This window comes from Zootoca vivipara, chromosome 1, assembly GCF_965207765.1.
Source record: "Zootoca vivipara chromosome 1, rZooViv2.hap1.1, whole genome shotgun sequence".
In the NCBI taxonomy this organism is placed as follows: domain Eukaryota; kingdom Metazoa; phylum Chordata; class Lepidosauria; order Squamata; family Lacertidae; genus Zootoca; species Zootoca vivipara.
The window spans coordinates 1,477,780-1,503,272 of NC_142582.1; the positions used below are offsets into that span (position 1 = coordinate 1,477,780).

The following is a 25,493-nucleotide window of genomic DNA, read 5'->3' on the forward strand; positions in this document are numbered from 1 at the left end:
ATGTTTTGGCCTACAACTCCCATGATCCCTAGCTAACAGGACCAGTGGTCGGGGAAGATGGGAATTGTAGTCCAAAACATCTGGAGGGCCGAAGTTTGGGGGTGCCTGATTTAAACAATGGCAAAAATATTTTTCAGCTCTCATCTTGCCTAGCACATGGAACATGCCTGAAGAGGTGGTGTTGTTGTTGTTGTTGTCCTGAAGAATTTATTTTGTTTTCTCTCTCTGAGGTTGACCATGCAGCAGCAATAAAGGAGTACAGCAGGTCTTCAGCAGACCAGGAGGAACCTCTACCACATGAACTGAGGCCTTCAGAGGTGTTGAGTATGACCATGGACTACTTAGTGACTCAAATTATGGACAAAGGAGAAGGAAACTACCGGGAGTGGTACGATTTTGTATGGGATAGAACTCGTGGAATAAGGAAGGTAACCACTTTGGGATGAAGCCCTTAGAGTTGACAGGATGCAAGCTAGACTCATCCAAATTATTGATTAGACATCTGTGAATGAAAAAGGAATCCTGAAGATGCCAACGGGGTGCTGTTTCATATTTAACTTTGGGTGGAGGGTGAAAGACTTGGGTGGCTGGAAGGGTACAGGGTTTAAAGGGCTGCTCTTTCATATGCACAGAATTGAATTGCAGGCAGAGTATCTTCAGATCATTCGTTGTGCTTCTTTTTTAATCTCGTGATGGTAGAAGTGTGGTTAGCATATCCCAGGCAAGCAGCTTTGTTTATTTAAAGAGTATATTTGTATCTTTGGCATTTTCCCAACAATTAGATACTCAATTTGTGGCACTAGTAAGTTCGTTAGAGATTTGGATGCTTCTGTGGCATGTCACAAATGGTATGGTATGGAATGAAATGAAATAAATAGAACCAGCACAAACACCTGTAGGAGCCAAGTGAAGCCACAAAAGTATGTAATTTCTCAGAGGACTTCCAATACCAGCCTCCTGCATTTCTGCCATTTCCATCTTGGACTTAGTGAGGCTGAAATACAAAGTTCCCTCCTCTCAATCTAGAAAAGCTTGCCTTGTGCCTCTGGTAATGACATTTCAGCACCAGGCCTCTTAACCAGGGCCGTCTCAAGCACGCCGGGCGCCCTGGCGCTGTGGTACGGAGATCGCTCCGGCGCCCCCGCCCCGCTCCGTTTCTTGCCGCGGCTGGTGGGCGGGCGCAGCACGCAGCATGGTTTCCGTGCGGTGCCCCCCTACCGGGCCGGCGCCCTGGCGCCCCGCGCCACCCAGACTACCCCTAGAGCCGGCCCTGCTCTTAACAACTCTATCCTTTAGCATTGTTGCTGTTTTATTTTCGCCTCTGCAAAATAATTATAATTTGGCCCATTTTAGCCATTTTAGCCTGAATTTTCTTGGATTGATTGTTGGGGTTTTGATTTGAGCCTGTCTGTATTAGATTTTGTGGCTGAATTTTGTTGTGCTACTGGTGGATTGGGTTAATTATAAAACTCGGTAAATTCATGTGCGTTTTAATTTTTTCTTTGTGTTGCCTAGAGAGAATTCTTAGTAGGTGACTCATAAATTGAATACAAACAAATAAAACCCCCAAATATAGTATCTTATATGCTTAACTCTGCTATGTTCCTGCATGCTGTGTAGAGTTTCCCCTCCACCTTTCCAGCATACCGTATGTCTCCCATTTTCTTGTATTTTATTCATTAGATCCTTTATTTTGTTCATCACATCCATGCTGCTTCCACTTGTTTCCTTTATGCTTCTCTGCTCTCCCCCACCCCCCGTTCATGACACTTCTAAACCTCTGTCACCAGATTAAAATAAGGTGAGCTCTCTAGGGCAGCCTTTCTCAACTTTGGGTCCCCAGATGTTCTTGAAGCACAACTCCCATCTTCTCTGACCACTGGCCATGCTGGCTAGGAATGATGGGAGCTATAGTTCAATAGCTTCTAGGGACCCAAGGTTCAGAAAGGCTGCTCTAGGGTATGCCACCTAGTCTCAAACTCAGAGTATTGGTCTAGGATCGTAGCAGGTGTGCCAGGAAGTCTACACCTAGCAGTATTTGACAAAGCATTGTCTTGGCTTTGAGACTTGTGTAGAAATCTTTAAAAGGTGCAAAGTGAAGTATATACTGTAAATAGAATTGAACGTCTGAGTTCTTGTGCTCTTACATTTTGCCAGGATATAACCCAGCAACATCTCTGCTGCCCCGTAACTGTTTCCTTGATGGAGAAATGTACCCGTTTTCATATCCACTGTTCCCACCATTTATGCGAAGAGCCGATGTCTTCTTTTGATACCAAAATCAACAATGAGAACATGACTAAATGCCTCCAGAGCCTGAAGGAAATGTATCAGGACCTTGCAATCAAGGGCATTTACTGCAAGAGTGAAGCAGAATTCAGAGGATATAATGTCCTCCTGAATCTCAACAAGGGGGATATTCTCAGGTAAGTCTTAAAATAGTTATAGGATTGATTTGACCTCTTCCCTTGCCATTACTTGTAGAATTGGTATATAAATGCAAAAGAACGTGAAGTATTCACTGTTAAGATGTAAGACTCATTCTGTGATATTGCCGTAGAATCGAAGTTGGAAAATAGCTAAGCCCACCCAATCCAGAGCCAACTATCCACCAGTTATTTTACTTTTTGTCCTATGCAAGTATATTGTTTCTAGTCAAGTGTTAAAATGAATTATGGTCTGCCTCTGACAGGAATGGGGAACTTTTTTCCTCTAAAGGGCCACTGACCAGCAATAAAGGGAAGTCAGAGCAGAGCCAAGCGTGGATTGAGACACTACCCTTTCTCTCTTTCTGTAACCCCCTTCCAAAGCAGCCATCTCCTCTTCCATCTCCTGATTGTCTAGCTGTGTGTGCTGCATGTGCCATTGAAGTTTTCGGGAACTGGGCATTTGCTTGCATATGTATTTACAAGTGGCGAAAAGCTTTTCATTTGCCATGTTTCCTGAGGTGTAGCTGTCTGGGGAACTGTGCCAGAGTACCTCATGCCCTGGGGAGTGCTCTCCCCTCCCCTTAAGGAAGAACCTTTGCCTAGGCAAACACCCTATCCCTGAAAACTGCAATGGAAGTAATCCTGCAGCACATGGGGCAAAAAAGAAAGAGAGCTTTATAAGTGATTAGGTTCATGATGCATTTGAAGAAAAATCTCTGTCAGCATTACTGGTATTTCTTTCAGTGCTTAAAAAGACAAGGACAACCTCCCCCCTCCAGCTCACCTGTTTTTGTGCTTAGCTTCCCCTCCCCAAATAGCTGTTCTTGATCCTCATATATTGAGCCTCTTGTTCAGTGTGTTCTAAACACAGCGGCATTGATATTCTTCCTTCTTGGAACAATCAAGGATTTTGCTTCAGTTCATTTGAATAAAGCTGATTTAGAAGTAAAGTCAGATCCATATTCACAAACCTGCAGCTAGACTTTGGCAAGGATATGCTCTACAAAGACAAGCAAAAAGCAGAATAAAACATAATCTATTTTGACTCCTGAGCTTCCTTAAAGACTGACAGATGTATTAAAGTATATGCCTTAATTAATTTCAGCCCACTTCCTTGGATGGATATAGAATAAAAAGAGAATGTTAAACCATGTGACCAGAAGGATAAGAGAAGCCTTTGCAACTCAATCCCTCTTGGCCACGAGGTTAATAATTATTCTCTTGATTCCTATGTTTGCTCCTGTCCCAACCAAGGATAGCTCTTCATGCATCTGATTAAATGGACACTGCATTGGTTTGGTTACCACAAAAATTATTTCCTCTAATATTACCGGTAGTTAAAATTAATAATATAAGTAAGTCGTTTTATTCAGATACATGGATGTTGAAATAAATGTTTGAATACTTCATCTGCAGCAGGGGGGGGTCTTCAATTTAAATGCATGATACTGTGTATGGATTTTAACCCTAAAGACCTGTGTATTTTTTTTCTGCATTTTTGTGTTCAACAGAGGTAGCTTCCCTAAGAACATCTTGTCCCTCTTTGTCTCAACAGAGAAGTGCAACAGTTTCGTCCAGATGTCCGAAACTCCACTGAAGTTAGATTTGCAGTTCAAGCCTTTGCTGCATTGAACAGCAATAACTTTGTAAGGTTTTTCAAACTTGTGCAAACAGCTTCCTACCTGAATGCATGCTTGTTACACTGCTATTTCAGCCAGGTAAGAAATGGCATTTAACTAAGAAAATACTGAGGAAGGGAAAACCCATATTTTGCATTTCTTATCATCCTAAAATATGTTGTCAATTGGTGTTCGGTGGTTTTTTGTTTTTAACATTGCAAATACCCAGGATAATATGGCGTTAGGCTGGTGAGTCACAGAAGGTATTACTTTGGGGTACAATTGCAAGACCCAGTCTTCCCCAGGTGTGTGAGACGGGGCCACTTCCATGACTTTGAGCACTTGAGGACACCTTGGCTGCCCCTTTGCTGTAAAACTGACAATGTTGCATTGTTGAGCCCTTTGGCCAGAAGATTCTGCAACAGAGAGGAATTCAAACAAATAGCACGTGTAGAGACAAAGTCACTTAGAGGAGAAGATGGTGAAATGTGAACAGGGAACAGAGAAAGGGCAGAACTCCTCAATTCCTTCTTTGCCTCAGTCTTCTCCAAAAAAGAAAACAATGCCCGACCTGAAGAATATGGAGCAGATGATTCAGCAGGGGAAACACAGCCCAGAACAAGTAAGGAGGTAGTACAAGAATACTTGGCTAGCTTAGATGTATTCAAGTCTCCAGGGCCAGATGAACTACATCCAAGAGTATTAAAAGAACTGGCAGAGGTGATTTCAGAACCACTGGCACTAATCTTTGAGAATTCCTGGAGAACAGGCGAAGTTCCAGCAGACTGGAGGAGGGCAAATGTTGTCCCTATTTTCACAAAGGGGAGAAAAGAGGACCTAAACAATTACCGCCCAGTCAGCCTGACATCAATACCAGGAAGGATTCTAGAGCAGATCATTAAGCAAACGGTCTGTGAGCACCTAGAAAGGAACGCTGTGGTCACTGAAAGTCAGCATGGGTTTCTGAAAAATAGGTCATGTCAGACTAATCTGATTTCATTTTTTGACAGAATTACAAGCCTGGTAGATGAAGGGAATGCTGTGCATATAGCCTATCTTGATTTCAGCAAGGCCTTTGACAAGGTGCCCCATGATATTCTTGTAAAGAAGCTAGTAAAATGCAGGCTAGACAATGCTACCATTCAGTGGATTTGTAACTGGCTGACTGACCGAACCCAAAGGGTGCTCATCAATGGCAGAAGCAGGCGTCTTTTAATTTCGTGACTGCTGTCACCATCTGCAGTGATCAAGGAGCCCAAGAAGGTGAAATCTCTCACTGCCTCCATTTCTTCCCCTTCTATTTGCCAGGAGGTGATGGGACCAGTGGCCATGATCTTGGTTTTTTTGATGTTGAGCTTCAGACCATATTTTGCGCTCTCTTTCACCCTCATTAAAAGGTTCTTTAATTCCTCCTCGCTTTCTGCCATCAAGGTTGTGTCATCTGCATATCTGAGGTTGTTGATATTTATTCCGGCAATCTTAATTCCGGCTAGGGATTCATCTAGTCCAGCCTTTCGCATGATGAATTCTGCATATAAGTTAAATAAGCAGGGAGACAATATACAACCTTGTCGTACTCCTTTCCCAATTTTGAACCACTCAGTTGTTCCATATCCAGTTCTAACTGTAGCTTCTTGTCCCACATAGAGATTTCTCAGGAGACAGATGAGGTGATCAGGCACTCCCATTTCTTTAAGAACTTGCCATAGTTTGCTGTGGTCGACACAGTCAAAGGCTTTTGCATAGTCAATGAAGCAGAAGTAGACGTTTTTCTGGAACTCTCTAGCTTTCTCCATAATCCAGCACATGTTTGCTATTTGGTCTCTGGTTCCTCTGCCCTTTCGAAATCCAGCTTGCACTTCTGGGAGTTCTCGGTCCACATACTGCTTAAGCCTGCCTTGTAGAATTTTAAGCATAACCTTGCTAGCGTGTGAAATGAGCGCAATTGTGCGGTAGTTGGAGCATTCTTTGGCACTGCCCTTCTTTGGAATTGGGATGTAGACTGATCTTCTCCAATCCTCTGGCCATTGCTGAGTTTTCCAAACTTGCTGGCATATTGGGTGTAGCACCTTAATAGCATCATCTTTTAAAATTTTAAATAGTTCAGCTGGAATATCATCACTTCCACTGGCCTTGTTATTAGCAGTGCTTTCTAAGGCCCATTTGACTTCACTCTCCAAGATGTCTGGCTCAAGGTCAGCAACCACACTACCTGGGGTGTACGAGACCTCCATATCTTTCTGGTATAATTCCTCTGTGTATTCTTGCCACCTCTTCTTGATGTCTTCTGCTTCTGTTAGGTCCTTACCACTTTTGTCCTTGATTATGGTAATCTTTGTACGAAATGTTCCTTTCATGTCTCCAATTTTCTTGAACAGATCTCTGGTTTTCCCCATTCTATTGTTTTCCTCTATTTCTTTGCATTGCTCATTTAAGAAGACCCTCTTGTCTCTCCTTGCTGTTTTTTGGAAATCTGCATTCAGTTTCCTGTATCTTTCCCTTTCTCCCTTGCATTTTGCTTGCCTCCTCTCCTCCGCTATTTGTAAGGCCTCGTTGGACAGCCATTTTGCTTTCTTGCATTTCCTTTTCCTTGGGATGGTTTTCGTTGCTGCCTCCTGTATAATGTTACGAGCCTCCATCCATAGTTCTTCAGGCACTCTGTCCACCAAATCTAAATCCTTAAACCTGTTCCTCACTTCCACTGTGTATTCATAAGGGATTTGATTCAGATTGTATCTTACTGGCCCAGTGGTTTTTCCTACTTTCTTCAGTTTAAGCTGGAATTTTGCTATAAGAAGCTGATGATCTGAGTTACAGTCAGCTCCAGGTCTTGTTTTTGCTGACTGTATAGAGCTTCTCCATCTTTGGCTGCAGAGAATATAATCAATCTGATTTCGATCAGATTGTGATATGATAGCCATGTTCAAATATATAAAAGGATGTCATATAGAGGAGGGAGAAAGGTTGTTTTCTGCTGCTCCAGAGAAGTGGACACGGAGCGATGGATTCAAGCTACAGTACAAGAAAGAAGATTCCACCTAAACATTAGGGAGAACTTCCTGACAGAGCTGTTTGACAGTGGAATTTGCTGCCAAGGAGTGTGGTGGAGTCTCCTTCTTTGGAGGTCTTTAAGCAGAGGCTTGACAGCCATATGTCAGGAATGCTTTGATGGTGTTTCCTGCTTGGCAGGGGGTTGGACTGGATGGCCCTTGTGGTCTCTTCCAACTCTATTATTCTATGTTTCTAAGTGATAACAGTGACTTTGTTCTCTTACCCTGCTGGCCAAGAATGAAAATTTGATTTACTGTGAGGGTTTTTTCTGCCAGGACAGCAGGCGAACCCTCTTCAGGCCTGTTTTCATTATCTGAGGTGGAGTGTATTCTCTGTGTTTCCACAGTAATTTGCTCTGGTGTTGATAGGGACTCAATTGAAATATTTCCTTTCCCATTTTCTCTTGCATTTTTCATTAAATGTAGCTTATTCCCATTGGAATGGCTTATGTCTGCCTTCTACTGGAACGTGAATCTACCTTTTTTTTCTTTTGTCTTGGCTGCTGACCAGAAATAAATTACATAGTAAGCCTAATTTTCCATTTACATTTGTTGAAGAACAGTATTTATAAACCATTGTGCAGGATTCAACTAGTGAGTCACATTTTGCGCAGTGGGGTTCTCCCCCCCATCTCTGCCCCCCAAATTGGTTCGAGGCGTCAAGAGGACCCTCAGAACTGTACCTGAAGACGGAGAGGGAGATTGTTCCTCTTGGGAAGCCGAAATGCTTTGTCTGATGGAATGATGGCTTTAGTGCAATGCTGAATTCCTTCCATGGTATTCCAAGGTTTAGTATTCCTGTGGGTTCAAAACTTGTTGAAAGAATCATCTGCAATTTGGGGAAAGTTGGTCAGTTGGAGCCTCAAACAAAATTGGTTAAGGTATATAAAGTGAAAAGAAAAGCACCTATAAATGTAACCTTCTCTTCCTTGTCATTGAGAAACATTTTATGTGTCTTATTTAATTTTTAAATTATTAATGGGAGCTTTTAAAATATTTTTCAGATTCGTAGAGATGCTTTAAGGTCTCTCAATATTGCTTATACTGTGAGCACTCAGAGGTCTACCATCTTTCCTCTCGATAGCGTGGTCCGCATGCTGCTGTTTAAGGACTTTGAAGAGGCAACTGATTTTATAAGTTATTATGGCTTGAGTGTTTCTGATGGGTGAGTATTAGATACAGTTCCAGGAGCCTTAGTTTATCCCAGAGCTTTAGGTAGACTGGTGCAAAGGCTTAATAGGGAAAGACGGATTTTAGTGACTGAAGCCAGCATCTCCTTCAGCAGGAGATTCTCTTCATTTACCGCCTGTGTATCACAAGGTGGAAAGAATAAAATCTTTACATTAAAAGTGCGGTCCTAACTTTTCTTAGAACTTTACCCTTTTCCATTGTTAAACACCTCTCTAATATAATCTATAAGTGTAACTGCATTTATGGGTTGTATTAGGGGGTTCTTGGGTCTTTGACTCTAATCTTGACTGAAGTTGAACCAGAAAACTGGTACGTATAGTGGTACCTTGGGTTACAGACGCTTCAGGTATCAGACTCCGCTATACCAAAATAGTACCTCGGGTTGAGAACTTTGCTTCAGGATGAGAACAGAAATCACGTGGCGGCAGCGGGAGGCCCCATTAGCTAAAGTGGTACCTCAGGTTAAGAACAGTTTCAGGTTAAGAATGAACCTCCAGAACGAATTACGTTCTTAACCCGAGGTACCACTGTAATGGCTGGAATCTGGGCATCACAATGGCATTCTCCTTTAATGGAGTTAAGGGTTTCATCCCTTTGCTCAAAAATAAGGAAGCTTACCCCTGGCCATCTAGTTCAGGGGTAAGGAAACTTTTTAGCTCTGCAGACCAGACCCCTGTCCATATCCCTTGTGCTTGCAAAGGACATCTGCTGCTTATCCATTCAGGCTCCAATTTGGAGGATCAGTGCTGGTGGGGGTGGGGAGCTCTGCAATGCACAGGATGGCTTGGGAATCCAGTGGAGCTGCAAAAGAGGGGCGCGGGGAAGCTCCTGGTCTGGAAGAATTCTGCGTCTGCCCATGTTCTTGCAGCCCCTGCTGCTAGGCTCAGCAACAGAAGAGAGCTTGTGTTTTACCATTCTTCTCTTGCTTACACTGGCAGCAGTGGCAGTAATGGGAGGGGGGCAAGGAGGAGAAATAATTCTTTCTCCTCTTTGTTTTTCCCTGCTGCTACTGTGGCAAGCATACTGGTAGAGAGAAGCTGTCCCCCTCCTTGAGCAAGGGGCACTCCTACTTCCCATTCTGCAGCCCATCAGCTGATAGGCATTTGGGAGCAAGCCTTGTTCCAGCACAAAGGAGCAATCAGAAGCCCACTTTAAGCTCCCAGGTGTTCCTTTGAAGCCCCACCCTTATCTGCTGCACAGCTGATGTCATGTATTATGCCACGTGCCGGGGGGGGGTTGCCTTTCCCAAAGTAGCCTCCCAAAGTTTGTTCTGCAGGGCACAGCTTCCCCACCCCTGATCTAGTTGTGCGTGCTAGATAGATTTGCAAACCTCCATGTAAAAATCTTTGGCCTCAGGATCATTTGGCATGTGTTTTGTATTTCATTTTACAGTTTTGTGGAGTTGAATCGTTCTGCTTTTCTGGAACCAGAAAGCTTGCCCAAGCCAAAGAAATCCCGGTTTATTGGGCAGAAGCTAACTGCTTCTGTTGGGGAAATTGTCAGCGGGGGAGTTTTACCACCTGTGATTCGCCACGTACCTTTGTGTAGCTTTAATGCACAGAACAAATACACAGGGGAGAATGCTGCAGTGGACTCAGCCAGCAATAGTCAGAAAGCCAGTGTTGAGGCGACAGGTAAGCCAGAACCCCCACACCCAGGATAGGGCACGAAACTGTGGTCTTGAGTTGAAGGAGAATTTTGTCATGGAAAAAAGCATACATGTGTGTTTTGAATTTGGTTTATTTTTCAACTTTTCAGCTTTTGCATTTGGCAGAAGAGTTTAAAGTAGTATTGAGTGATTAATAATAGAATTTGAAAATAGGACCTAAGCATTAAAATAGTTTATTTGTATCCTTGACTTAATTTGTTAAGTATCTGATGTCTGTAAAAATCCTATAGACACCAGAGCTTGAACATGAAGGTTTCTGCATGCAGAGCATGTCCCTATTGAGTTCTGGATCCTTCCTTTCAGAATTGGCCCTGTTTTGAAGAAAAAAGTGGTTATCAGTGTTATTAAGAATGCAGTTTACCTTTCTAAGCAGCTCTTTCCTTTTAGCAGCTGGATATTTTATCTCTTGGTTTCACCCCCAGAAACAAGAGCAGAAGACAGTAATGTAGACCTGGAAGTCCTTCGAGCTCAGCCTCAGCCTTCAAGCTCAGCCTTGCTTTTACCACTCCTACCAGCACCTTTGCCTTCTGCTGCAGTGACCACTTTTCGGCCAATTTCACAACCTTCTCCTCCTCCTCCTCCGCCTCAGCCTGTTTACAGTGATATGGTGAGGAGCTTCAGAAAATATATTCTACTTCTGTTTTGCTATCACACAGTTCCTAAAAATGAGGAACAATACTGTATAGTCTTCTGTTTTAATGTAAGTGTGGTGTAAAAGTATAATTAACAATTTGTCAAGATAGATACAGATGGTGTTTGAAAGAAGATTCCACCTAAACATTAGGAACAACTTCCTGACAGTAAGAGCTGTTCGGCAGTGGAATTTGCTGCCAAGGAGTGTGGTGGAGTCTCCTTCTTTGGAGGTCTTTAAGCAGAGGCTTGACAGCCATATGTTAGGAATGCTTTGATGGTGTTTCCTGCTTGGCAGGGGGTTGGACTGGATGGCCCTTGTGGTCTCTTCCAACTCTATGATTCTATGGTATAATGGGATTACGGCTGTGCTGAGCAACAATGAAATCTATGGGAAGATCATCAAGGATAATTTATAGTAATTTAAAAGGATGATGTTCAGTAGTATAAAAGTGTGTTTGGTCATTTCAATTGAGAGAACATTTTTTAAACTAGCAAGAAATAAATATATATGGGGATGGCCTTAGGGGACTGACAGCCCCTAGCATAATGCAGCTACAATAGAGGCAAATGCAATCCTCAAATATTTTAAGCAAGACCTTTACTGTCAGAAGGTGGAGTACTAATAAATTCACAATGCAGATTTGGAAATTTTGTGTGGCAACAGTCATTCAGATCCAGCTGCAACAAATTTAAGCTTGAAGAAGCCTAGCTTGGATCATTGCAGGGATTAAGAACCTCCTCTGTGAGTAGAGGTTGAAAGTGCAATTACCAGTTTGGGACTGAAGGCTGTGCAGTAGAATTTGGGGTAAATTACTTCATTAATGGACTTTTCTCTAATAGACCCAACTGCTGTAATCTGAATGTATCGTATTTTTCTGTCTATAAGATGCCCTCATGTATAAGACGCCTCCTATTTTGGGGGACTCTAAATTAAGAAAATGGGGAGGATGTATATAAAGAAATGCATAAGTAACAACCTTTTTTTTTAAAAAAAGATTTCAGTTGTTCACAGAAGGTCAAATTTAAGGCAATAATTGAACTAAGTGACTCTGACACTCCTAGTTCTGATCATGAGCCTAAAGTGTGATTAATATAACCTTTCCCCGTAGAGTGCATATTATTTGTTGTTCTGTTCACATTTCAGAATTTTAATAATGACCTATCATGCAGTAATACCATTTGGTTTTGCTTTTTAGAATGGAATGTTTTGAGTGTCAGATGCTAATTGCCAGTGCTTTCTTGTTCCCAGGACATTGCTGAAGTGGTTGAAGACCTTGTGCATGATGTGCTAGAAGGCGAATGCAGAGATATTGGCTCCACAGGAGCAGCCTATGTACAGACAGCAATATGGTAAATGCACTAATGCTGCACTCAGTATTATCTGAAGACATTCCGAGGAAGCCATTGCTATTTCCAATCCAGTAACATAAGAAGAGTCCTGCTGGATCAGGCCAGAGGCCCAACTAGTCCACTGGTCTTCAGCTTGTGGGCTGCGGCCTGGTCCAGAGTTGGGCACAACAGGAGTGCAACCACCATGCAAATATATGGTAAAAGATTCATAAATGGGATCCCAAAGTGGGTCCTGGGTCTGAAAAGGATAAAGAGAACTCTTTTAGTCCAACATCCTATTCTCACAGTGGCCAGCAGCTTGCAGAAATAGTTTGGATACTGTTTCGCCAGTGAAGGCCAACTGTCAAATTGGGAAGCTTTATTCATTTCACAAAAACTGATGATTGATAGTGGTGGCATGTTCTCCTCTCTCTCTTTTACGTGTAAACGCTTACATTACTTGCCAAAGCAGGTTGGCATACTTGCTGTTGCAAACAACTGTGAAGTATTACCTGGAGGTTGTCCAAAACCCAACTTGGAACACCCAGAAATATATGAACTGCCACGTGGGGGAAATCACCACTAACCACATTGCATTAGTCTCTACTTTCTTGGAAACAGGGCAGGAGAGCAGGCAGGGAAAGGTTAATCTATTCCTGACTGAGGGGAGGGCCTGCGAGTTTGATATACTGCCTGAAAAGGAAGCTCCTCTCATATTAAGCATGTGACTTCAACCATATGAAGACACAACTTGTGGCATGCAACAGTAAAGTTAATTCTGGAAGAGCACTAACGAACAAACCATCTAAATAGTGTGGGAGGGGTACATCCTGGAGAAGGGCCCTAGAGCACCTGAACTGCATGCAGAAGGTCCTGTCTTCAGTGTCCAGCATCTGCAGGTGGTTCTGGGAATGTCCCTTGTCTGAAGCTCTGTCTGAAACTCTGTTGTTGAACAACTGTCAGCTTCAGCTCTCATAGCCAATAGCCAGGGGCGATGGGGGTTGTAGTTCATCAACATCTGGAGGGCCACAAGATGCCCATCCCTGGTTTAGGCAATACTGATAAAGAAAGTTCCTGTGTTCCTACTTTCCACTTTGGGTTATGGTGCAGGAGAGGAGCAGGAAAGGAACATTCAAAAGCATTGTCATCCCAGAAAGGGTCAGGAGAATGGCATATTTCAATAACCGGATGAAGGATCCCCTTGACTAATACAGTTTTGTAACGTTGCGTAACAAAACATGAAGTGATGGAACAGGTGGCTGTGCCGAATGTGTCTTCTGGTGGAGCATAGTGCTTCAAGCTGTGGAAACAGCAGGTGTGGGCAGTCAGTCATCTTGTGGAGAAGAGAATGAGCCCTTGAGGATAATTTTGTGCTGTCGGAGCTTCTGTGCTCTTCTAACCTACAAACAGAAACATGGAGAACCTGATGTTAGGGCTCCTCACTGTGGTGAGCTGGATTCAGGCCAAGTTTGGTAGGACACTCTTCCAACTCCTGTGAAAGACCAAATTATTTTTTGCCCTGAAGGATGGATTGGTACAGAACATAGTTCTTTCTTCCTGAAAAGAAATAAAGATCTCATTATCTTCCACCACTATGACGGAAATAAACATGACCCAAAACATTGACAAATTTGCATCCCATCAGTATTCTTGGTCCTGTCTGGAGCGCCCAAACTCAGATATGGCCTTTTATCAGGGTGAAAATAGGTTATAATGGGGGTCTCTTTAGATATCAACTTATGCCAGCTTTACTATTCCTGCATCCCAAATGCTGAAATAAACAATAGAAAAAATTCACATTGGCACACAACATTATGTGTGAATAACAAACAGGCTTTTGTGGGGAGATTGGGAAAGTTCTGCTGCTGCAAATTTAGGCCTACTGCTTTCTACTAACTCTCCACAATTGTTTCCTTTATTTTATGCAGGATGTCCAGTGTTACTACAGATGAAATCATGACAGACGTGATGCTGGGAATCTTAAGGCAAATTGCATCAGATGTAATCAGTGCAGAAAAACAGAGATTTGAAGAGGAAAGACGCCGTGCTGAAGAAGAGAGGCAAACATTCTTTATACTTGTAGTAGAAACTCTGAGACAAGGAGATGTAGATTGGAATACATTGTGGTACTTATGTGGATAAGCCAGCCATAACACCCCAGCACCCCAGCGGGAGCGGAGTCCTGGAGAGGCAAGGGTCAGCAACACCCTGTGGCCAGGCTTCCCCACCCATGTGCTCAGCCTGGGTGGGAATGGGCTCTGCATGTGTACCAACATGTGTAGAACTCTACACAGTGCTCCCCTTCCTCTCCCTCATTGTATGAAGGTGCTCTGTGATGCACATCCCTTTCACCTGTTGGCCAAATGCATGGACCGTGAGGAAGTATGACCCCCCCCCCAAGCATGCTGGCAGCAGGAGATGAATAGCTTACACAGCCCCCACCATCTCCATGTGCATTGTTTGAATGTGAATCTCTCAGGTCAGGTGGGCTTGGTTGGGGAGGGGTTGTAGCTCAGTGGTCGAGCATCTGCTTTGCATGCAGAAATGTCCCCAGTTCAATCTCTGGCACCTTCAGCCCCAGACAGGACTGGGAAAGATTCCTGTCTGGAATCTTGGCTAGTAGTTTAGGCAAAATTGAGATACCTAGGCTGATGGTCTGAGCTGGTACTAGGCAGCTCTGTTCCTCTGTTGTCGGGTATCTGTTTCCTTCCATATCATTAAGTTTCTCTCTCCTGAGTATGTGTACTTCGGTTGATTATTCCCTAAACATTGTATTTGCATTCATCTTGAAAATGAATGGAATCAGGATGGCAATAAATTGGCAGGACCCAGGCTTTAATGCAATGTGCTAGGAATTTCAGCAATGAATGTAATCCGATTATGGTTAATGTTACCTGTATCCCTGTAATATTTTCATGCATTATACTTAATGCACTAGTTTTGACACTGCAGCTTTTAAAATATGGAGATACTTGGTTGCTTAAGATTTTACTTGTCTGTCATCTGCCTATAATGTGCACATGTTTTTCTCCTCTCCTTAGGCAGAAGCAGGAAATGGAGCAGTTAATAGAAATGTTGAGCGACTCGCTGCGTATGGCATTGACAGAAGAAGTGGTGAAGGAAATGGTGGAAGAGATTTCAGCAAAGGAGTTAAAGTAAGCAGTAAAACACAGGGATTTGCCTGTGAAATGGATGTCAGGACCAGCCCTATGCAGAATATGGGCAGGGTCAACACGAAGGAGCTTTGCGGCCTAGATGTTAAAAAGCTCAAAATTTCAAATGTAGACTTCCTTTCTCTCTGTGCCCTGTGTTTTTACAGTCATCTAGAGGAGGGGAACAGCCCCTTCTCACTTTCTGTGATAAAGTCTACTCTGCTTCGGATCACACAATGTTTTATCTTGAAGTAAAACTCCATAAAGTAATAATAATAATAATAATAATAATAATAATAATAATAATAATGAATTTTTATTTGTACCCCGCCCTCCCAAAAAACCATTTGTTCATTGACAGAAATCCTGCATTTTTCATTTTAATTTGCTTTGTTACTGTGCTCTAATGTTTAATTTTAACCTAGATGTGCCCTGGAGAAAGACCAAAGAGCCCGCATTGCCCGCTGCTCCAAGGAAGTCTGTGCTGAAATAATGGGTGTCTTTTTGGAAGATGAGATTTTCCAGAGCGCTAAGGAGACCCTACAAGAACTCCAGTGTTTCTGCAAATACTTACAACGGTGGGTTAAATGAAGCTTTTCTGCAGCCAATTGACATAAAATAGACCCTTGACTACCATGTTAAGTTTATCACAGTTATATTCTACTCTTTCACAAAATAGCTAAGAACAGCACATGTTAAGTCTCGTTTTTATCTTTATCTTTATCTTGTTACAGGTTTAATCTACTGTAGGAAGATAGGTTAGGTTGAGAAATGATTAAGAGCTATAAGTAAAATGATTTCTGAATGATGAATGGCTATCCCAACAGTGCTTTTCTTGCAAGCTCCTCTAGGAAATTTTCATGGTGCCAGTAGTGGCCCAAGAAGGAAAGTTGCATTCCTTCTGGCCTCCATTGATTTGAACTGCTTTGATGTCTGCTTGGCAGGCTTATCAGGGACATTTTTTTAAAAAATGGGCTTTGTAGATTGTAAATCAGATTTCAAAGAGAAACTGATGTTGAGTTGAACTGCTCATGGCAGGGCTCAGGGCCAGGGCTTTTATGTAATGACTCCTGATTGCAAAATAATTGAGTGGCTTTTCTTTTTTCCTTTTTTTAAATACACACTGCTTGATTGGTTTTCTTTAAAACCCTCGAAGTGGTTTATTTTGTGTGTATTTTGAAGAGCTTTATTTTGCCTGAAATGTGCAAGCCTACAGGAAAATTACATGAGCATGTTAAGAATGAATTGTAATGTTTTTTGGTGACAAACCAAACCCTATGGATATATTAGACTTAGCCAGCTTTCTGGCTGCAGTTTATGTCTGTGAATGAGAGCAGTTGTCATCCATGAATTCTAAATGAGTAGGACCCTTCTTTTGTAGCAAGTGTTAATTGTTTATAGTTTGTTATTGTAAAAGATACTGGATTCCACAGTGGAATAGATACTGTTGGATGGCTTTTGGCGTTGTCCGCTTTTTATTTTGCTGTTGTATTGTATGATTTGGTGATGGCTAAGCAATGTTTGATTTGAATAATTTTAATGAAATGCATTGATACTTTATCTTGCAGATGGAGGGAAGCTGTTGCAGCCCGGAAGAAATTGAAGCGTCAGATGAGATCTTTCCCAGCAGCTCCCTGTTGTGTAGATCCAAAACATAAATTGAAGGCTCTGTCTCCCAGCGCAGAATGTCCTATCGCCAGAGAGCACCTTGCTAAAACGATTGTAAACTTGGGACATGCAGGGAACCTTGGCATCTCCTGTCTTAGGTAAGTGCATCCTGGCCTGGTTCACACAATAGATTAAGAGCAGGAATGCAGACTTCTGGAGAGGAGTCTCTCCAGTGCTTTTTGCTGCTGCTCTGTGCTGAGCTAAGCCTTGGCTCGGCTTGACGTGCCACTCAAATGGGGGCTCCTGGTTTAACCACAAGCTCAGTTTGGCTCAGCGCAGTGGTCCCCAAACTTTTCCAATAGAGACCGCTTGAAAGTTGCTGAGGGCCTTGATGGACCATTTACAGTTTTTCTGCCTGTCATAGCTACTGTAATGGGTTGTGCTAGGTACTGTATAATTTTTTTTACAGACATGCCACAGATGACCTGAATGAACGGACCACAGTTTGGAAACTGCTAGCTTAGTGCATTGTGCAGACTGGGCCACTTAATTGACCACTCTATAGGTTATAGAAATTAGTGGATATACAGTATCCACTCTAGTAATAGAGGGATACAATCTATTTCAGAGAAATAGACCAAACAGGAAAGGAGGAGGAGTGCCATTATATATCAGAGATGTGTATACCTGTGAAGAGATCAAGGATTTAAAACTTCACAGCCAAATTGAGAGTTGTTGTTGTTGTTTAGTCGTGTCCGACTCTTCGTGATCCCATGGACCATAGCACGCCAGGCACTCCTGTCTTCCACTGCCTCCCGCAGTTTGGTCAAACTCATGCAAGGTGGAAGGGGAAATGTGGACCAAATAAACACTTTGCTTTTTTTCTAGGCTCAGATGTTTACAGAACAAGGCAATTCATCAAATGAAAGTGCAACATTTTTACCACCAGTTATTAAGGTATGTTAAAATTATTGAAGCTAAAGCACACATATGGCAAACTCCGGGATTGCCACCTGCAGTAACCCTAGAACAATTGTGAAGTGGTAGATTCCAAAATGGATTTTGACGTGAATAAGTGCATTAAAAGAAAAAAAAGTGTTCATGATCATCTATCAAACACTGAGATAAAGACTGGCTTTCTTTATAAAGGAGAACTAAGGGGGGCAGTACCTGACTTCCTAGGTTAAACTTTATCATGTCAGTTGTAAGTTATGTACTGTTTCTTGTCTGTGGACTTCCCACGAGGCTCAGTGACTTGCAAATCCCCACAGGCAGGGCCAGGGCTCTATGGAGGCAGCAGGACTGGAGTGGAGAATTGCTCCCACTGGGTGCCCTGCTGACTTGCCTGTCTGCTTGCCCTGCTGTTCCTGCCACTGCTGGCCACTTACCCACCCACAGGGTCCTTTGCCACCCCCTTTGTCTTCTGCCTGCCTTGTTCAAAGGGAGCCCTTTCTCAGAGCACGGGGTTCTGCACCAGGTGTCCAGGAAAGTACTTTCACCGCCAAGCCTAACAGCTAAAAATGCTGTTTAAGCTTACTCCAAAGTAGCTAAACTTTTTCTAATTTTAAACTTTTCACTTTAATCAGCATTTGTAGCCACTGGCAGCAGAAGTGATCTGACAGACATGGCTCCCAGACTACATCACTCTGAGGAAGGAAGGAGCCCCTTGGACTTTCCTCAGAGTGTGGCAAGATGGGGACAGAGAACTGCCAGCAGTGCTAGCACTAATGCAGTAGCAAAAGAGCAAGAGAGGAAAAGAAATCTGGAAATGGGCTGTGGGGAGAGGAGGAGGAGGAGGAGGAGAATCTTGAACTAGCCCTGATCCCAGATGCTAGGGTGATACTGCACAGATAAGCTTGTATCTCTGTTTTGTGTGCTTTGGCTATCTGCGCTCTGCTGTGCATCCTGTTCTGACTATTTCCTGGTTTAAGAACTCTACTAGCCAACCAGCACAGACACGTACTTTCCATCTTGGAGAGAAGCACAAGCAGCCCTTGCTCCTGAAGATTCTGTACACTTGTAACAATCTGTTTTATGCAGTCTTAGCCTTCTGTGTATGAAGAGAGACAAACAGAAATTTGCCTTTTGTCTGAAGCAGATATAACTGCAACGAAAGAGTATATGAGTTGCATGCGGAGAGGGTTTGGATTGTGCTCCTAGATCGAATCAAGGCTCTGTTAAGATTAACAAATCAATACAGCATTTATAATCTACAAAACAATATATAAAGCAGTATTTAATCTATGGAACAATATTAACAACACAGGCAAAATAGCAACTGCAAAAAATAAACTAAGCATGCACACACTCTCCAGGCCCCCATCACTCGTAATCTTTCGTTTTGTTTAGTTCATTAAAATACACATAAAATGCACACAATGCTTGTAGCTAAGGCAGCTTAGCCAGATGTTGCGCCTGCCGGACTCCTTGGGTAGTGGGCCATGGGGGAGACGCTGGGGCTCTTGGGCCTACCTCCAGTGGTTAGGTGGACTCTAGGTAGCTTGCCCAGGTGCCGTTGAGGAGCTCGCCCACCTTGCTCTTGATAATCTGGAGGCCCGTTCCCACTCAAGGAAGCCCAAGGCGAGCCTGTTCCTCCAGAGTGGTGAGTTGCGGCTGCACTTGGTGTTGAGGCTGGCCAGGAGGTCCAGCTGTGCCTCCACACCCAGGACACTCTCGCTGCACCATGGCCCGTCCACCACCAGCTGCTCCCTGCCTGATCACAGAGATCATGGGGGAGTCTCTGTTAGTGGTTCCCCACGATTCAGAGGCACAGCTGTAACTCATAGGCGCCACGTATTCTGCCTTGTGGGCTCAATCCTGTGGAACTGCCTACCAACTGAGATTAGACTTCTGAACTTTAGGCCCTTGACACTCCTATTTCAGATGGCATTGCATGGTAGCTTTCTGTTTCTCTGACGAATTTTAATAGTTCTTTGTGTTTTTAAACATTTTCTGTGCACTGCCTAGACATTCTGCATAATAAGTGGTATATAAAATAAATAATAAGAAATAATTTTGTGTGTGTGTGTCTTCCTAAGGGATGCAGTGTGGACTCCACTGGATCTGCCATCACTGGTAGCTGAAAACATTCCAATAAAAGAAAAACAGGTCTTTTGGAAAGCACTTCTCGTGTTGCCAGGCTATGAGGAATGTCCAGATGGGGATCGCAGAAGGTATTTTTTGCATTCAAACTATGCCAAGAAAGCCAGTAGACACAAAATAATTTGGTTTGCTGCTTGCATATGCTGGTATTCATAACTCGAGACTTGCATGAAAATGTTTGGTTTTGTTGTTTTTTACTCCCTCGTCCAGCCCCATGTTGTTGACTGAGACAGTCTTCTAGTCCCTGAAGCTCCTTTTCATTAAAAGAGACATTAAAAGTTACTCCAGCATTGCTGAGGCCCAGGGAATCTTGGTGTCAGTGCCTATTGAACTTTGAATCTGGGCTAACTTCAGCTTGTTTTTCCTGTGTGGAAGAAGGCAAGCTAGCCATTGTGTTCTCCATGACTGTGCTATGCCTGCTATGTCCCTTGGGCCATTGTTCTTCCCTTTGCATAGAAGACGGGGAAAGTTGGGGCTTTGGGTAATTGGAGTCCTGCCCTTAGAAGCTCCATTGCCTCGGCTCCTCCCATAATAGCAGTGGCTTTTCAAAACAGGATTAATGGTAGTAAGCAGTTAAGCACAAAAAATAGGTATGGCCCAGGTTTGGAGAACCTGTAGCACTCCAGATGTTGCTGAAGCACTATTTCTTTCAGCCCCAGCAAGCATGGTCAATGCTCAGGGATGATGGGAATTGTAGTTCAGCAACATGTTCCACACGTCTGGTGTAACCAAACCAGTGCAAGCCACTCATGGTGACTTGTTGGAATCACTCGCTGACCGGTAAGTATGAATGAGATGTTGTGGGCCTAACGCCAGATAGGTTTCATGTCACTTCAGAATATGCCAGGTATGTTTGTTTCAGTGCAGCCAGTTCACAGATTCAGCTGTGAGCAATCAAGTGATGTATGTGCACCGTAAACTTGCCCTTTCCTGCACTGTTGTTCCTATGCATATTTGTAGGATCAGGGTGTCAGGAAATCTCTTTATTAACTGGTTTATTCATTTTTTTATTAATCTTCAAGGCAAGAATTTAGGAATATAGGTTTTTGGTATTTCAGTTAAGTTTCTAACGCTGACAATCTCTGCACACTTACCTGGGAGAATTGCCCATTGAACAGAATGGGACTTGCTTCTGAGTAAACATGTATAGGATTGAGTCATATCCTTGTCAACCTGTGTGACACTCCTTAAGATTTCTGAAAGCAATCTTAAACGTTACAGTTCAGGAAAGGCATTGGCAACTAAGAAAATTACCATATTGTGACTGTGCAAATTATCATATAAACTAATAGTAATCTCATTTCTCTGAGTGTTGGTCCTTATGTAGCCAAAGCAGCAGCACTCACCCACAAGAGCAGGCATCCCCAAACTGCGGCCCTCCAGATGTTTTGGCCTACAACTCCCATGATCCCTAGCTAACAAGACCAGTGGTTGGGGAAGATGGGAATTGTAGTCCAAAACACCTGGAGGGCTGACGTTTGGGGATGCCTGCACAAGAGGAAGGAATAAGGAAGTTCAGGGAACCCTCAAGATTTGCCAAATTACAAAATATATTTAGAACCCCATGGCCTGGTGGCCCAACCTGAATATGTTTGGGGGCCATGGAATGCCGACTCTCTTGCTGGGGTGGAGTGTTTGTACATAGAACCAGGTGGATGAGAGATGTACTGGAATATGCTGAAGGAGATCATGGTTGGCTATCTGAAAGAGGGAACAGGGTAGCTCTCCATTGCAACATTTTTGTGGCAGTCCTGCTTGTTTGCTTGCATAAAATGTTGACTATAGATAGTAAGTAAATTAAAATATGATTCTTGTGGATTCTTGTAGATATTAACGTGCAGATAGTTTGTGAATATTTAAATGAATATGTCTGTTTCTTTCAACAAAGTAGCACATTCTCATTTATTATTTACAGGATCTAAAATATTTGTCACTTTTTAAAGTGTTGGCAGAGTTTACAAGTATATCTGGTCTTCTGTTCACAGAATAATAGCAGACTGGTTGAAAGCTAAGTTTATGATTGGTAAAAATTTGAAGGAAGATATGTCTGTGGTGAAAGGTGGAATCCAGACACTTGCATTGCATACTTCTCTTCATATGAAAAACGACTGGGCTGCTTGTGTCAGTGTGTGTGTCAAGGTCAGTTCAAACATTACTTGCTACATGTCCGTGTCATGAGAAGAGACCGCAAAAGCTATGCCTTTTGAAAGTTCAGAATTCAGTGGCCTGGTTAAGGCAGACTCACTATATCAAACACATCCCTGTGCTTAAAGTTCTTTATTGGCTTTCATTTTGTCTGCTGGTGCTGCTTTATAAAGCCCTGCATCGTCTAGATAGGGAACCTTTTGCAGGCCCCCAGGACCCTGATGGAAACCTCATTCCAGTAGTGAGGGATGCCAAACACACCCACCCACAAAGCTATTTGCCATGGAAGCAGATGCATATATTTAATTATTATTATTAAATGTATGCAATTATATTTCATCTATTTTCTTCATAGACATTTTTCTTAATGCATTTTTTTGTTATTTTGATTTTTTTAAAAAAGTATTCAATTTCAATTTCAATTTCAACACCTTTATTGGCATATATATAAAATATAAAAACAAAGACAAAACATATAAAACATATAGGACATTAGTATAAATAGTAACTCTACATCATACAGAAATAATGGTGAGCAGGAGGAGGAAGAGGCACACAAGGGATCCTCAGCTATCATTGTTGAAGGCTAGATGTACTGATTTTAATTACATAAATTCTGGACAAGTAGTGGGCCATAATTCTGGTAATTTCGGGGAAGTCATCCCTCAGCAAGAGCTGGACCACTGTTTCCTTGTTGGGGAGGGTTCCAGGTCTCATAAAGGATAAGAGGGGGCCAAAATAAAAGAAATTAGAAAGGGGACAGTCCAGAATCATGTGAGCCATAGAGTCTACCTCTTTCTGGCCACAAGGGCATAATCTATTCCAGTAGGGGATGCCTTTGAGTCTTCCGGCTAACACAGAGGATGGAAAAGCATTTAGACGGGCCAACATAAATACTCTGCGATAAAAAGGAGATACCAGGTCATATAAATAATTAGGTATCAATCCTTGGTGCGGCGGCAGCCCCAGGAAGGCAGGCGAGCATACTAGAGGTTGGGCAGGATGAAGTTTCTGGAATTCAATATCAAGCAGTCTCTGCTTAATAAGAGTAAAGATATATGAATCCTCATATGTCAGGAGGGAATCCACTGGAAGGCCTAGTTGCCTAAGTTTGTTGGAAATATTAGAGAACCATGTAAAGCTGTGGCTATCTTTCAGAAGATAGGATATCAGGCTATCTGGATCGGTATTAAAATGAATTTTTAGCCAATATTTAAAAGTAATGATCCACCCTCTTGTCTCAAGAAGGTGTTGGCCCAATTCTGCACAGATAGCCAGGTATGGCACACATTTTGGTACTCCAAGGATTTGCCGAAAGAAGGATGATTGGACTCCTTCTACTTTGTTGTTAAAGCTGGATATCCATAAGGGGATCCCGTATAGAAGCTGGGAGGCGGATTTTGCCTTATAGGCGGCAATTGCTGCAGGTACAAATTGATTCCCACCAAGAAAATGAAAGCGCTTGATTTGTGCAACCGAGCATCTTGCTAAATTAATTGTTCTGTTGCGATGGGTCACCCATTTTAAGTTATAGTGAAAGGTGACACCCAAGTATTTATAGCATTTAACTTGCTCCATTTTTTGGGTTCCAATCGACCAATTGAATGGACACCAACTTTTAGAAAAAACAAGAATCTTTGACTTGGAGTAGTTAATTGCTAGGTGATTCACTTCACAGTAATTGGAGAATGCTCTTAAATATCTTTGTAGCCCAACTCTGGAATAGGAGAGGAGAGCAGTATCGTCTGCGTACAAGAGGGTAGGGATTGCTTTGGTATCTAATCTGGGAGGGTGGCCATTTACAGCAGATAAATGTTGTTTCATATCATTCAAGAATAGGTTAAACAAGTGTGGAGCAAGTATACAACCTTGTTTAACCCCTTTAGTGATTGTGAAGCTGGTAGATAAATGACCATCAAGGGAAAACTTCACCTGACCTTTAGTGTTGGAATGTAGCTTTTTAATCAGAAAAAGTAGGCGGGTTTCCATCCCGAAAGTTTTCAATTTATCCCATAATAGACCTCTTGGAATTGAATCGAAAGCGCACTTTAAATCGATAAAGGCCACATATAGCTTCCCCTTGTCCGATTTCGTGTATTTTTCAGCTAGGGATGCCAATAATAGACAATGGTCTACTGTCGATTTATGTTTTGTAAAGCCAATCTGTTCAGGACCAATAATTCTTTTCTTTTTCATCCAATCTAATAAGTATCTCTCTAGATGTTTTGAGTAGAGTTTACATATAGTAGATAGTAAACTAATAGGTCGGTAATTACATGGCTGCTCAGGGTCACCTTTTTTATATATTGGAAATATTATAGAGGTCAGCCAAGAGTTCGGTACTATTCCTGTTTTATCAATAAGCGTGAACAGATTAGCAAGTGGAGGTGCCCACCAATTGACATACTTTTTCAGGATCTCAACAGGGATCCCATCAAGACCTGGGGCCTTTCCAGGTTTTAATTCTCCAATCAAAACCTTTATCTCGCCAATGCTTACCGGGGGCCAGTTTGGAGTGTTTAAAGGAATGGGCTCATCATCAGCAGGAGGGGGGTAAACTGAGTCATTGAATATTTTGCTGTAATAATCGACCCAGGATTGTTGGGAAATAGTGGGGGCAGTAGGAAATAGATTATTATTTAGATGACTGGAGGTTATTTGTCAAAATGTTTTATGGTCATTCGAATTTATAGCGATAATTAAACGTGACCATTTTTTTAGATAATATGCGTGTTTTTTCCTGACTATAAGTTCGTTGTATATCTTCCTACTAGCAAAATAAGTTGTTTTGCTTATCTCATCACTCTAAAAAAGTATTCATTACCGTTTATCTATGATTTGTGGTTTGCTTGGAGCAAAACAGACCACAATCCCACATTCAGACATACTGTAATGCTAAGTCAGGAAATCATTGTTTGTTTTTTCTTCACTGAGGTAGGAAAGGCAAAACTATTATACTGCCCAATGTTGTTATACAGATTGGACTGTTTGGACTGTATTTATTCATGGAGAGAAGGTCAATTAGCGGTTGTTGGCCAGGACAGCGGACTGGCGTCTTCACATCCAGGGGAGTCTGCCACCGAATGCCTGTTGCTTTGGAGCAAGCAGCAGGGAAGGGCTTCTGCCTTCTGTGGTGCTTGTGGCCTTCATATGCCTCCAGCTGTCTGCTGCTAAAACAGGATGCTGCGCTAAATGGACCCGTTGGTCTGATCCTGCAGGGATGCTTTTAGGTTTTGACATTTCCCCCTATTGGTTTGCCTTCCCTGCGTAGGTGACGGAGGGGACGCTCAGTCCCTCGGAGCTGAATGACCCAGAGACCCAGAAGGAGCTGCTTGGCACAAGGGGACTGGTTCTCCTTCTGTCTCCTCGAGTGAGCAGTGAGGATGCTGTAGAGGAAGAGGTTTACTGGCTTTCAGCCTTGCTGCAGCTAAAACGGATCCTTCAGGCAAAACCTTTCCAGCCAATCGTCCCTCTGGTGGTTCTTGTCCCAAGTCAGGAGGATGAAGCCATAGAAAAAGATGTAGAGGGAGGTATGAGAAGTTTCTGCACTTGGGGATAATTGCTCT

General features: G+C 42.7%; 1 protein-coding gene across 3 annotated transcripts in view; it reads left to right on the forward strand.

Moving 5' to 3' along the window:
- MCM3AP (minichromosome maintenance complex component 3 associated protein) overlaps positions 1 to 25,493 on the forward strand; it is a 52,581-nt gene that overhangs the window by 13,564 nt on the left and 13,524 nt on the right. For all 3 annotated transcript variants that reach the window (XM_060282468.2, XM_035139645.3, XM_035139661.3), the window contains exons 8-22: positions 231 to 428; positions 2,158 to 2,426; positions 3,985 to 4,147; positions 8,103 to 8,263; positions 9,682 to 9,923; positions 10,381 to 10,565; positions 11,841 to 11,941; positions 13,849 to 13,980; positions 14,962 to 15,075; positions 15,498 to 15,650; positions 16,641 to 16,838; positions 17,569 to 17,637; positions 19,719 to 19,853; positions 21,768 to 21,921; positions 25,199 to 25,457. In XM_060282468.2, coding sequence (XP_060138451.1) covers positions 231 to 428; positions 2,158 to 2,426; positions 3,985 to 4,147; positions 8,103 to 8,263; positions 9,682 to 9,923; positions 10,381 to 10,565; positions 11,841 to 11,941; positions 13,849 to 13,980; positions 14,962 to 15,075; positions 15,498 to 15,650; positions 16,641 to 16,838; positions 17,569 to 17,637; positions 19,719 to 19,853; positions 21,768 to 21,921; positions 25,199 to 25,457 — 2,533 coding nt within the window. The remainder of the gene's footprint in view (positions 1 to 230; positions 429 to 2,157; positions 2,427 to 3,984; positions 4,148 to 8,102; positions 8,264 to 9,681; positions 9,924 to 10,380; positions 10,566 to 11,840; positions 11,942 to 13,848; positions 13,981 to 14,961; positions 15,076 to 15,497; positions 15,651 to 16,640; positions 16,839 to 17,568; positions 17,638 to 19,718; positions 19,854 to 21,767; positions 21,922 to 25,198; positions 25,458 to 25,493) is intronic.